The 12873-nt window shown below is 41.7% G+C and overlaps 2 protein-coding genes across 3 annotated transcripts in view; one reads left to right on the top strand and one right to left on the bottom strand.

Annotated features, from left to right (window-relative positions):
- LOC132201338 (unconventional myosin-Va) overlaps positions 1-5562 on the top strand; it is a 19144-nt gene extending 13582 nt beyond the window's left edge. The window contains exons 11-16 of one of the 2 annotated variants that reach the window (XM_059627436.1): positions 84-907; positions 1768-2008; positions 2066-2382; positions 2732-3277; positions 3338-3454; positions 4792-5562. In XM_059627436.1, the coding sequence (XP_059483419.1) occupies positions 84-907; positions 1768-2008; positions 2066-2382; positions 2732-3277; positions 3338-3454; positions 4792-4917 (2171 nt within the window). In that variant the 3' untranslated portion in view covers positions 4918-5562. The remainder of the gene's footprint in view (positions 1-83; positions 908-1767; positions 2009-2065; positions 2383-2731; positions 3278-3337; positions 3455-4791) is intronic. The other variant, XM_059627437.1, reaches the window with a different exon arrangement.
- LOC132201341 (facilitated trehalose transporter Tret1-like) lies at positions 4477-12873 on the bottom strand. The gene is made up of 5 exons (XM_059627441.1): positions 12684-12873; positions 10685-10989; positions 9989-10235; positions 8146-8808; positions 4477-6985 (listed from the first exon to the last, which is right to left on the bottom strand). Exons 1-5 carry the CDS (start codon positions 12708-12710, stop codon positions 6698-6700), a joined length of 1530 nt encoding a protein of 509 aa, XP_059483424.1. The 5' UTR covers positions 12711-12873; the 3' UTR covers positions 4477-6697.

Genomic DNA, 12873 nt, shown 5'->3' with positions numbered 1-12873 from the left:
CTTATTAATAAGAACCAGTGTTATTTAATTAAATAACTGGTGAAGTGGATAAATTTTTTATAATTGGAATTATTTGTTCGCAGAGGATGCAAAAATGCAAATAGAAAAGGAGAAAGCGATGCTGATCCAGGAGCAGGACGAGGAGCGGATGGCGTACCAGAAGCTGCTGGCCGACCATCAGGAGCTGCAGAGCCGGTACGAGGCTGCGCTGAAGCCGACTCCGGCCCCGAGAGGTCGTCGCATGTCGAACGACGCGCCCGAGGAGGACTCGGGCATGTGGGGCGAGGAGGACGTGGGGCTGGTGTTGAAGCTGCAGCAGAAGGTGCGCGAGCTGGAGCGGGAGAAGGAGCGCTTCCAGCAGCAGGTGGAGAAGTTCGAGACGCGATCAGAGGCGGGCGAGGAGGTGGTTCGGGCCAAGGACCACTTCCGCCTCCAGGAACTGGAGATGGAGAACGAAAAGCTGCGGACGAGCATGACGGCGCTGAAGAACGCAGCCTCGGACAAGGACTCGTCGGGCGTGGCGCGCGAGTTGTCGCGGCAGACCGAGGCCCTGACGGAGGAGTTGGTGCGCAGGAGGGAGGAGTGCATCCAGCTCAGGTGCGTCCTGGCCTCGCAGACGCAGACCCTCGAGTACGGCAGCGAGAGCGAGTTGATCAACGAGGACGGCGAACTCATCATGGCCCTGGAGACGCAGAAGAAGATCAACCGCCAGCTGGAGGAGGAGGTGCAGAGTCTGCGGAAGCGCCACGAGAGGCGCGAGGCCGAGTGGCGCGCCGAGGAGGAGCGGCTGCGCGAGGAAACCGACGCCCAGCAGAAGATCCTGGCCATCGGCCTCAACGGCAGCCCCCAGTCGCAGACAGAGGCCTACATGCAGCACGAGATCAGGAGGCTCACCGGCGAAAACTTGGTCAGTGCAAGATGCTTTATCTAAATTCAAAACTACACTTTTATAAAAATTTTTAATTAAGTATTTTCCCAACAACTGGAAAATACGCTGCGATTGATTTAAAATTATTCAAAGTGTGTTTTAGTATTTTAAGTTTATTATGAAAAAACAATTTCTTTTCACCCAATCGCTTCAGTAAAGGGTGCCAAAGTAAGATCCAAGGGTTGAATTAATCATAACTGCTGATTTTGAGAATAGTGATGAAGTGAACTATTTTTTTCTAGATAGCTTTCGATTTGAAAAATGTCAAAGTTTCCAAAATATGTAAAAAATATTATATTTTTACTGAAATTTTTTCACCCCCTTGAGAAATGTGTTTTTTTTTCAGTCATTTAAAAATGTCATTTCTCCGACAGTTTAAAATTCCAGAAGAGGTATACTGGCTTTTTTGGATACTTTGACCTATGACATCTTGTGAATCGAAAGCTATCTAGAAAATAATACTTCAACTTCACGTGGCAAAATCAAAAGCTAAGAGCAAAAGAAGGAAGGAAAACGTGGATGATTACCAATTTTTGACCTTTGAACCTTATTTTGGCACCCGATAAGGAAGTGATGGGGGCAAAAAGAAAATAAATTCATACTTGAAACATTCTCACACAATAATTAAACTCTTAAATCCAAATCGTTTTATATCCATCGCAGCATTTTTGCAAATCCTTAATTAAAAATTAAAAATCTGTTTTAAAATTTATGCCACTGAGTGAAATAAGTGGAATTATTCAATACAAATGTTTAAAACTTCCTAAGAAATTGTCGAAATGTCCCAATTTTAAACAGAATTTTATTTAATTTTGTTCCGTTCCTCTTGAAATTGTCAGGATTTGCAAGAGAAAATCGACAGCCTGATGGAGCAGCTGCGGAAACAGCGCAAGGCAAGCAAAGTGAAAAGGCGCGACGGCGACACCCTTCCGATGGCCAAACAGGATCAGTTGCCCGAGTCGACGTCGCCGCAGCCGCAACCGCCCGTGCCTGTGATGCGCAAGAAAGAGCGCGACTACATGGGCATGTTTGAGTACCAGTCCGGAGAGGAAACACTCATCATCAGGAGAATCATCTACGGTTCGTTATTTCAAAAATTTAAATTTTTTCGTCATTATTCATCTCATTAATTTTCAGAGTTGAAGCCGAAGGTGGCCGTGACCCTTCTGCCAGGGCTGCCCGCCTACATCCTCTTCATGTGCATCAGGCACACGGACTTCAAGGACGACGACGAAAAGGTGCGCACGTTGCTGACCAACGCCATCAACGGCCTGCGCAAGGTCATCAAGAAGCGCTCCGAGGACCTGGACACGCACGTCCTCTGGCTCAGCAACACCCTGCGTCTGCTGCACACCCTGAAGCAGTACAGCGGCGACAAGGCCTTCCAGGCTGACAACACGCCGGCGCAGAATGAGCAGTGCCTCCGCAACTTCGACCTCTCGCAGTACCGCCAGGTGAGGACAAATTTCTATGAGGGTGTCTACATTTAAAGTGTCTATTTGACCAGATTTTTATCAAAGCTTCAATCAAAGAGGATTGACAAAAATGTTCCTGCTGACGTCTTCTTTCCATCCATGTGTCACACACTTAAACAAATTTCAAAAAGGTCACAGGTCGCCAAGGGGTCAGTGACCTTTAGTAACCTGATCACCATGTTATTGCCTTGGTAGAGACTGAAAAAGAATGAGCTAAAAATTGTCCTATTAATTAATTTAATTTTAAATTGTCGAAGAACAATTTTGTCTAAATTATAGACGTGGTTTGGTTTGAATTGTGGTTTTGAAATGTGGTAATTTCTGTCAGGTGCTGAGCGACATCGCGATCTGCATCTACCAGGCGCTGATGAAGCACCTGGAGTCGCGGGTGCAGCCACTGGTGCAGCCGGCCGTGCTCGAGCACGAGGCCATCACGGGCCTGTCGTCGAACAAGCCGGCGGGCATGCGCGGCCGGTCAGAGCCGCTGTCGCCGGTGGGCGCGGCGGCCGACGGCCGACTCGGCCTCAACTCGCTGCTGGACGAGCTGAGCTTCGTGCACCGGACGCTGGTGCTGCACGGCGCCGACCCCGAGGTCGTCACGCAGATCTTCCGGCAACTCTTCTACTTCATCTGCGCCGCCGCCCTCAACACGCTGCTGCTGCGCAAGGACCTCTGCCACTGGTCCAAGGGCATGCAGATCCGCTACAACATCAGCCACCTCGAGCAGTGGTTGCGCGACCACCGCGTCTCCGACAAGAGCGTCGTCGACACGCTCCAGCCCATCATCCAGGCCTCGCAGCTGCTGCAGGCGCGCAAGACTGAGAACGACGTCGTCGCCGTCTGCGAAATGTGCGACAAGCTCTCGGTCTTCCAGGTTGGAAATAATGTTTCTGATTGATTTTGGCTCTTTTCTTGAACACCGATTTTGTTGCAGATCATCAAAATACTTAATTTGTACACGCCGGCTGATGAATATGAGGAACGAGTTCCCGCCTCGTTCATCCGGCAAATCCAAGAACGGCTCGGAGAACGAGCCGAGTCACAAGGACAGGTAAAAACCTTGTTATTTCTCATTTTAATTTGGTGCAAAAAGTTTATTTTGTTATTTCATGAAAAAAAAAAACGATTCCAATCAGATACATTTAAATTTCTTGCATTTGCCCTGATTTAAATCATCTAAATTTTTGAGGATCAGTGTCTTTTGCACACTTTATTCTCCGCACTTTTAATCTATCTAAATTATTATTATTAAATATATTGTTATAAAACATAAAATTTTTTAAAATATTTATTACTATTTTTAGTATTAATAAATTTTGCTATGAAAAAATTGCATAAAAACTAGGAGTAAGCAGACCAGCCGGTTTTGGCTTTTGAAATAATTTAATTTCCTCGATCACTTTTGCCCAGATTCAAACAAGCTGATTTGCAACTGCCCACTAGATTTTTGTCATTCGCTCTTTTCATTCACCGCACTTTTTTTCATTCTTTTACACTTATTGTTATTTTGCTACCGTAGAAAAGCATAAAACCAGGATTAATTAATCCATGCTGGTTTTCCATCAGAATTAATTTATTTTTCTTGCATTTTCCCTGATTCAAATCATCTGAATTGGCGAGGCCAACTAGTTAAGTCTCTTTTACACACTTTAATCTCTGCAATTTTTTTCAATCTCTCTTTTGTGAATTTCGCTACAAAAATAGCGGAAAAACCAGGTTTAAGGATTAAACAGACCAGCCGGGGGGTTTTTTTTTTATTCAATTTCCTTGCGTTTGCCCACTTTCAAATCAACTGATTTGAATGTCAGCAGTATAGATCAGAGTTTTTCGCACACTTTATTCTTCTCACTTTTTATCAATTTTGTTTATTGAGCTACGGAAAAATAGCATTCGATTACATATTAACCTTCATAATTAATTTCACCTACCAACTTGGTTGGGGTGATATGAACTTCGTAAAAATTTTTATTATTTTTCATAGGAGGACATTTAAAAAAATAGAATATTTTAGAAAAATTTTGTAAGAAATAATTTTATTGTTAAAATCATTTTTTTATGTGAATTTAATTCTTCTTTCCTCAGAAATTTCATCTACAAACCAATGCAAAAGTATAATTAAAAAATCGTCAAAATTAATTGTGCTGTATTTTAACAGAAGCCCCTCATTAATCTCAATTTATTCGGACACCAAATTTTTTTTTCATTAAAATTAACTTTTCCCCCCTGATTCTGTGTCTTTGAAGTAAAATATTTTACACATTTTACTGTTTAAAACATCAAATTATGAACTTTAAATTAAATCTAACTATTTTTGACACTATTTTCAAAATATTTGACTTTTCTCGGTAATTTCTTTACTAATCGTTCTATATTCGGAATCTGTTGCAGGCTACTTTGTTGATGGACTCAAAGTTCAGTTTCCCCGTCCGCTTCCCGTTCAACCCTTCGAACATCAGGCTGGAGGACGTCGAAGTGCCGGACGTGCTGAACTTGCCAATGTTGCGCAAGGTGTGATCACATGTAGCACGCCAGCAGATCATAATAACATTCCGTTTTGTTACGTTTGGTTTTACAAAGTGTTTATTGTTGATAAAGAAAGATCAAGAGAGAGAATCTAGATTAATTATATATATGAGAATATAACTGTTTCCTTGGTTGTGCAGAACCAAAATGAAAAAAAAACGCATTTTCTTGCATTTTTCCTTCTACGAAATGAGACGCGATTTCGAAGACAATAGACCTTTATTAGTTTCATCCTTAAATATTCATATAAGATCAATTCATAGAGTGTTTGATATTGTTTCCGCACTTAAATTGCGTCATTTTCTGATATCCTATCGTTAATATAATATATATTATTATCAGAGAGCTGATTCTAAAGCACTTGTCCTTATTGTCGTTTGATGAGATATTATTATGTCATACATGATTCCTTATTTTTGTTTAAATTATTCTCCTGCGAGAGTCTTTCGTCTAACAAGTTATACAGTTATTTACACAGCATATTGTCGCTTCGTATGTTTTTTACACATTAAAAACCAAGTTCGGTGTGTATATAGGCCTAGGCAAAAAGGTTATACAAATCATTGCGCGTGGAAACTCGAACGGCGCTGCTCGGATTTTTATTGCCTTAATTTTCGCTCTCACTGTTTTCTCACTTAACATTAAATGGCACTTCTTCTTCATCTTTCCCCCAAGTAGTAGTTTATCCAGCAGCAAATTTTAATCGCACCGCCGACCGTACACACAATGAACAATATTTATACACATTATTGTATTATTTCAATTGACGTTTTCCACATGAATTTTGGCACAAGAGCAATTAATAAAATCGACTTCCGTCTCACAAGTACATACTTATTATATATAGACCGACTTTGCGTGTATAAAGGAGAGATATATTTATTTCGCTTTTGATATTATTACTCGAGACAAAAAAAATGTGCGTCCGTCCGCGTTTTGGATTTTGCAAAAGGAGTTTTTGATACGTCTTCAATGATAAAAAGTCCCTATAGCTAATAAAATACCAATTAACGGCGAATATATGTGTAGAGAGAAAAAAAAGAGACTAGAGAGCAGAGACCACTCGACTCCGAAGCAAGGGAATTAAGCAAAAATGCCGCTAGTCACAGAGGAGTATGTACAAAACATTGGTGTCCTACTATATTTTAATTGTTACCAACAAAAAAATGCAGAAAAGAGATATGGTTTTCCGAAATGTGTGGCCATGTCTCAGACTTTTGTATATAAATGTGCGCGTGAGTTTTACAGCTAAGGAGAAAGCTCTATTATTGACTGTAGGAGAGGCGTTTATAATTTTCGCACCATTTTCTGTTTCTACGTTTTCGTGCCCTATCAAAATACTCGTCAGCAGATCTGTTTAGTCATTAGTAATCCGTCCATTTTTTCCAAGCCAGATAAAAATTTAATTTGATAAAAGATTATGTTTCATTTTCATGGAAGGGCTTTTTTTAGAAGGAGATTTTAAAAGCACCTAATGTGGTTTGTACAAAAATGGTGGTCGTTTTATAATTGCAAATACTTTGATGCAATCCGTCCTAAAATTAAAAAAACTTATCACCTAAAAATTAAAGACCATTGTTGTCACATACAAAACAAAAGGGACATTTTCGGCTTGATCTTCCCTAAATTGCGCGCAGTGTAATTTGAGACCTGCTGACTGAGAAGACGAGACACGTTTGCACCCAGAAACGTTTGCGTTTTAGACGGTGCTGGTGGAGTTGCAGCAGCGGTCGAGGGGCAGGGCCTGGCGCTCCTCGAGTTGCATCTCGTATCAAGCCTGTTGCTCTTGGTCGGAGGAGCCCTCGAGGTCGCGGCCCTTGGTCTCAGGTACGAAGGCGAGCACGAAGAAGAGGCCGGCGACGGCGATGAGCGAGTAGAGCCAGAAGGCGCCGCCGATGCCCAGCCACTGCTGAAAGTCGACGAACGTCTTCACGCCGATGAAGGCGCACGTGTAGCTGAAGCCGGTGCCGATGGCGGCGCCGGCGCCGCGGTCCTCCAGAGGGAACAGCTCGGCCAGCAGCAGCCACGGGATCGGGGCGATGCCCAGCGAGAAGGCCACCTGCAACACCAAGACTGCTTTTTAAGTTAAATTCTACAATAAAATATATATAATAATGTCTAGGGAAATGGTTCAAAACTCAGCAATATGAACTAAAATGACAAAATTAACAAATCCTGATATTATAGTTTAGATCGAGCCATATTAGTGAAATTATGTAATTTATATCTAACGACGAAACGCCCACGCTAAAAGAAATAATTTAGAAATATTATGAGTAAAGAGGCTGCTACAAAAATACGGCAGGACTACATGGAAGATCATAGATAATTTTGGAAATATTTAACATATAAAGACATGCACTGCAGTAAAATAAAACACCAGACTACAGCTCAGTTGTGTGCGTTGATACAATGAAATGATAAAATTTTCAATATAGTCCAGCTGTGTGTGTATCTAGAATAGAATGTTGAAATTTTTAGATTAGCCCTGAATTGTGAGTGGCTAGGATTGAATGTTCAAATTTTCAAAATAGCCCTGATGTGTGAGTGGCTAGAATTGAATGTTCAAATTTTCAAAATGGCCCTGATGTGTGAGTGGCTAGGATTGAATGTTCAAATCTTCCAAACAGTCCTGTTGTGTGAGGCTAGGATTGGCTCTAACTAGATTTTAACCGCTTGATTGTGTTCACAAAGGCTGAAAGATACAATCAATAAAGACACTTTGCAACTAAATCGAGTGATAAATTCAGGTCGCGCACGATTAAATTTGTAGCGAAGGCAAGAAAAGTGAAATTAAGAAAAACGCAATTTATTGAATTTTCCATGGCCAGAACTTGATTTTAACCGCTTAATTGTGTTCACAAAGGCTGAAAACATACAATCGAGTGATAAATTCTGGTCGCGCACGATTAAATTTGAAGCGAAGGCAAGAAAAGTGAAATTAAGAAAAACCCAATTTATTGACTTTTCTGAGCCTCATACTAGATTTTAACCGAATGTTGAACTTTTCAAAATTGCTCTGTTGTGTGAGGCTAGGATTGAATGTTCAAATTTTCAAAATAACCCAGTTTTGTGGGTTTGTACACAAAAGAATTTTAGAATAAAACTTGCAAAATCCTATGAATTTCAAACCTTGCCTTTTAAAATTGTTCTTGGAAGGTTTTGTCACTAAATACCAAGCAGGAAAAAGTTTTGTGCCCAAACTTTAGATTGACTAACCGTGAAGAGCAGGACACAGGAGAGCTGGAGCCAGGCGGAGGCGGCGCCTTGAGAGGCGGCGGCGCCGAAGCCTGCCAGCGAGGCGGCCATGAGGGCGAGTGAGGCCGCGAGGAGGGGGACGCGGCCGACGCGGTCTATGAGGAGGCCGGAGGCGAGGGCGGCCAACAACTGCACGATGCTGACGACGATGGCGCCGGCGTGCGCGTTGACGCCGCTGCCCAGCGTCTGGCGCAGGATGGGCACCGCGTAGAAGTTGAAGGCGTGCGCGCCTGAGAAGCGCTGGAAGAACATGAGGCCGCACGTGAGCAGCACCGGCCGCCACATCTGCGGCCGCCAGCGCAGGTGCGACTTGGGCCGCAGCACGTTCGAGCGCAGCGTGGCCAACTCGCACGTGATGTCGGCCTGCGGCCCGCGCAGCCACTGCAGCGCCTGTGCGGCCTCCTGCTCGCGGCCCTGCACCAACAGGAAGGAGGGCGACTCCGGAAGCCACGCCGACGCCACCAGCAGCAGCAGCGGCGCCGCGACCAGCACGCACGCCAGCTGCCGCCAGTTGATGTACGCGCCCAGCACGAAGCTCAGCAGCACCCCCACGTGGTTCGCCACCTTCAGCATCGCAGACAACGCGCCTCGCACCTCCGGAGACGCGATTTCACTCACGTACACCTGCGCAAATTCAATAAAATTAGAGAAAGGCGAATATTTTGTTCCTCAATTTGCTATTTTTCATGCCTAAAAGATATTTGAACCAGTATAATCAGGATTAAGGATTAAATAAAGTGTAAAAATTGATTTTGAACAGCCTCATTTTGAACAAGGGGTGTTATTTTATCAATGATGAAACTGGAGCAACCTTTTCAATCAATATTTTGATATTATTTACTCATCAAATACATGCGGTTGATTTGCTATTTGAGGACTGACCTCTTTTTGTTATCAAATTTCTTAATATTTCTAATGATTTCTAAAATCTCTTTGGCAGCAACTATATTTTTCATAAATCAAAATACAAAATTCGCAACTCAATAATGCCTCATACATATATAAGAATAAATTTTTCCATTGATATTCCTTTTATATTATTGAAATGGAGATTTAATAAAAAAAAGTTGGAAAATAAAGATTTAAAATATGAATGCTGTAGATTCATGGGTATTTTTGTCAGTTTCCTCCAAAACAATCCATCTTTTTGCTGCTGCAGTGCCACTGGGAACGCTTATTTTCTTAACAAAATCAGTTTTCACAGCGTTACCAACGACCAAAAGCCCAATTATTATAACAAAACTGACGGAAAGATCCCTATAATCTTCATAGCAATTCAGGTTTACTTATTTGTGCAAAAAAACAACGACTTGGAATTTTTACCAGAATACTAAAAATTATTCGATTTTTCATAGAAAAAGCTACCATAGTTGGTTTTTAATATTCATTAATTGCACCACTGATGCAGACAATAATTTATCCCATGAATTTGAGGAATTTAATAATTAAAGCTTCCAGCGAATTCCTTTGAAACAAAAACGTTTCTCACCCCCCTTGAATATTCGAGGCAATTGATTTCAAATTACTCGCTGGGGTCCGCATTCCGTTTGCGACAACTCACTCTCCTCTTGAGAAGTTTTGCTTTCGTCGCTTGACTATTCGCGAAGTATGCAACCCGCTCGACGCGCGCGTCTGGCTGGTTGCATGCCTTTGCAAAGTTTTGAAATCCCTCAATCAAGAAAAAAGATTCCTGATTGATTAAAGAGGCGCTTTTTCCAACTTCGCTTGCCTTGACAAATTGAGCCGAAACTTTTTGCCGCGTGTTAATGAAAGGAACAGTTTTTTTTTTTAGTGTTCGACTCACTTGAGTGACGAGCAGAACGAGGGCGCAGCAGTAGCCGCCCGCGAAGGCGGTGGCGAACATCATCTCGACGGAAGTGGCGAACACGGTGAGCAGCCACGACGCCGAAAACGGCACCGCGCACACGATCAGGATGCGGCGCCGACCGTAGCGCAGCGCCACGCCGGCCATGGCGCCGCCGAACAGCGCCCCCAGCAGCGACAGACTCGCCACCCACGACGCTTGTTGCTCAGAAACGGGGAAGCCATCACTGAAAAACGAAACAGATTTTAAAATTTATCAATTCAAAAAAAGATTCAAATTTTTTTTTTTTTTATTATTCAAAAATTCGATGTTCAAACTTTTATTTTAATAAGAAAACAACGATTTAAGAAAATAATATAGATTTTCATTTCCATTAAAAATTTACAATTTTTAAATTAATTGTAAATTGCATTGATATTTAAAAGGTTCCAAAAAAACTTACAGAATTCTTGATAGATTTTCTAGTAAAAATTAAAAAAAAAAAAAAACTAATTTTATAAAAATTTTCATTTTTAGAACTTCTGCAGATTTCCATTTTGGAAATAATCTTTGTTTCTTGATAAATTCTTCAAAATTTTGGCCGGGAAAAATTCTCCAAAGACCGTTTCAGGTAATAAAAGATATAATTAGACCGTGCTTTAATTTGATAATATGAAAAATATGTTTTGCACTTACTGAAAAGTTGTGACGTTGGCGAGGTTGGGCTTGGAGCGTCTGGCGAGTTCTCTGCTTTCCTGGATTTCCTGCAGCGACGCGATGGCCGGCGAGCTGTAACCCTTGCCGAGGCCGGCGGCCAGCGGCCCCAGCGAGACTGCCAGGGCGGCCAGCACCTGCGACAGGTGCTTGTACCTGGTGTTGCTGACCACGCGGACGGTGAAGTTGGTGCAGCCATCCTTGGACAGGGTGCTCGACACGTTGGAACTGCTGCGGCTCAGCGACGGCGGCGCCGGCAGCCGCGGAAACCCACCAAGGCTTGCCACCTTCAAATTAGAAAAAAAATATTCAAGGGGATGTGGACGATTATCAAAAGCAAAACAGACCAGGAATGAAAAGGTAAACAAGATAAGCAATGGGTCTGATTGAATAATCTTAGGGTTGAATTCCCCTGGCGAGAGGAACTTTTGTAATTCAAACCGTGAAAAATGTTTCAACGTTAACAATAAAATCGAGGTCTGATTTCATAATGCCAGCTTTATCGGGGTCATCCGAGCTTGTTTCAATAAAATTTTAATCAATCTTTGTCATTCCAATTTTAAGGAAACAATTATTGTAGAAAATTGCCATAGAAAATTTAGTTAATTTTTAGCAATTAAGTCCTCCCTTGTCTTATAATGTTTCCAAATTTTTGAAAATCTGATAATAATTGCTAATAATAAAGAAAAATGTCCAAAAATAACCGTATTTTAGTAGAATTAATACATTTTTAGTTAAATATTTAAGATGAAACCTGATAATTTGAACTGTCCAATAATCTTTTTTACAATCCCCCTTAAAGCTTAATGATTATTTTAAAACAAAAGCATCTTAGGATATTTGGCTGGTACTTCAAATCGTCTTTAAAGAAGGCGAAGGCAGTTGTGTGCTGTCAAAGTTCAAATTCTTAAGCAAAATTTATAAAATTCTTATTCAATAAGACAAAAATATTACAGAAATTATCAGTTTTTGTAGAAATCAGGCATGAACTTAAATATAATATTCATAAATAAAAATTTTGGCAATGATGATTTTCTTCTTTAAAAATAATGTTTAAAGGCAAAGAATTCTACTAAGTGCACTGATTAAATTTTTGAATTGCTGGTTTAGTAATTTTTTTTATGGTCTAGTAAATTAATAATAAAAAACACAAAAATATAGAGAAATTTGCTTTGAAAATTCAAAAATAGGCATAATAAAATTATGTTTTCATTTTGTCTAAAATTTTATACAGTCAAGTTAAGGAAAGCGTTAAAGATTAATTAAAACAATATTAATCCGAGTACAATTAGCTGTAAAATTTTTCGGTTGGAGCATCTCTTTAGACAGATGCACCGTTTATCTGGCTGGCGAGCTTTTATCAAAGTCAAATATTATTTCAGACGCCGCGCGCGTTTGAGAGCAGATCAAAGTGCTGAGCGCCGCTTTGTGTAACAACATTCGCTCTTTTCAACGAGACGGGCAAGAGAGTTGAAGAATTGAATTACGAGAGCGTATACGTTTTTCGCAGAGCTCTTTGCTCTTTTCCTCGGAAATTAATGGACATGTTAATTAGGAGACTTTCTAGTGCCGCTCTCTCTCTCAAGAGATGCATTCAGCTCCGAGACTAAACATAGCACAAAGAAGGAAAGAAAGCCCTGCTTTTGTGCGGCGCATCTCATTTTCTGCTCCTTTACAACATTTTTGTCGATTTTCCAACTTTGTTTATTTTCCGACGAGAGCGGCCGCGGCGCGAAAATCGATAGATGCTGAGCGCAGCAACTTTCTACTTTCGCATCCACTTGCGCCAAAAATTGGAAGAGAAAAAAAATCGGTAATTTTGCATATTTTTATAAAAAAAAAAAAAACTAAAACTCTCTCGTCTCAGTCGATTGTGAGAAAAATCGATGCGGCGCTTCCTGTTCTCGATTTCAGGCCCGCGCATCTGCGGATAGGGGTGGGCATTTGTTTGTTTTGAAGGGAGGAAAATAATTGTGCTCACCTGGCTGCAATCTTGGCTGGCGGTCATCGCGGGCTGCGTTAGTTCATGCCTCAGATGAGAGGGTTTAGCGCAATGCGGCGCTGGGGGCGGCGCGAGGGGCGGCGGCGGCGTCTGGTCGGGGGCGCGCTCGGGGCTGCACTGCCAGCAGGAGAGAGAGAAAGATGTGTGTGTGTGTGTGAGTCCCTCGGTC

The sequence above is a fragment of the Neocloeon triangulifer genome, unplaced genomic scaffold (genome assembly GCF_031216515.1).
Source record: "Neocloeon triangulifer isolate White Clay Creek 2 clone unplaced genomic scaffold, ASM3121651v1 ptg000014l, whole genome shotgun sequence".
NCBI classification, from domain to species: domain Eukaryota; kingdom Metazoa; phylum Arthropoda; class Insecta; order Ephemeroptera; family Baetidae; genus Neocloeon; species Neocloeon triangulifer.
This window is presented reverse-complemented; position numbering and strand designations above follow the sequence as displayed.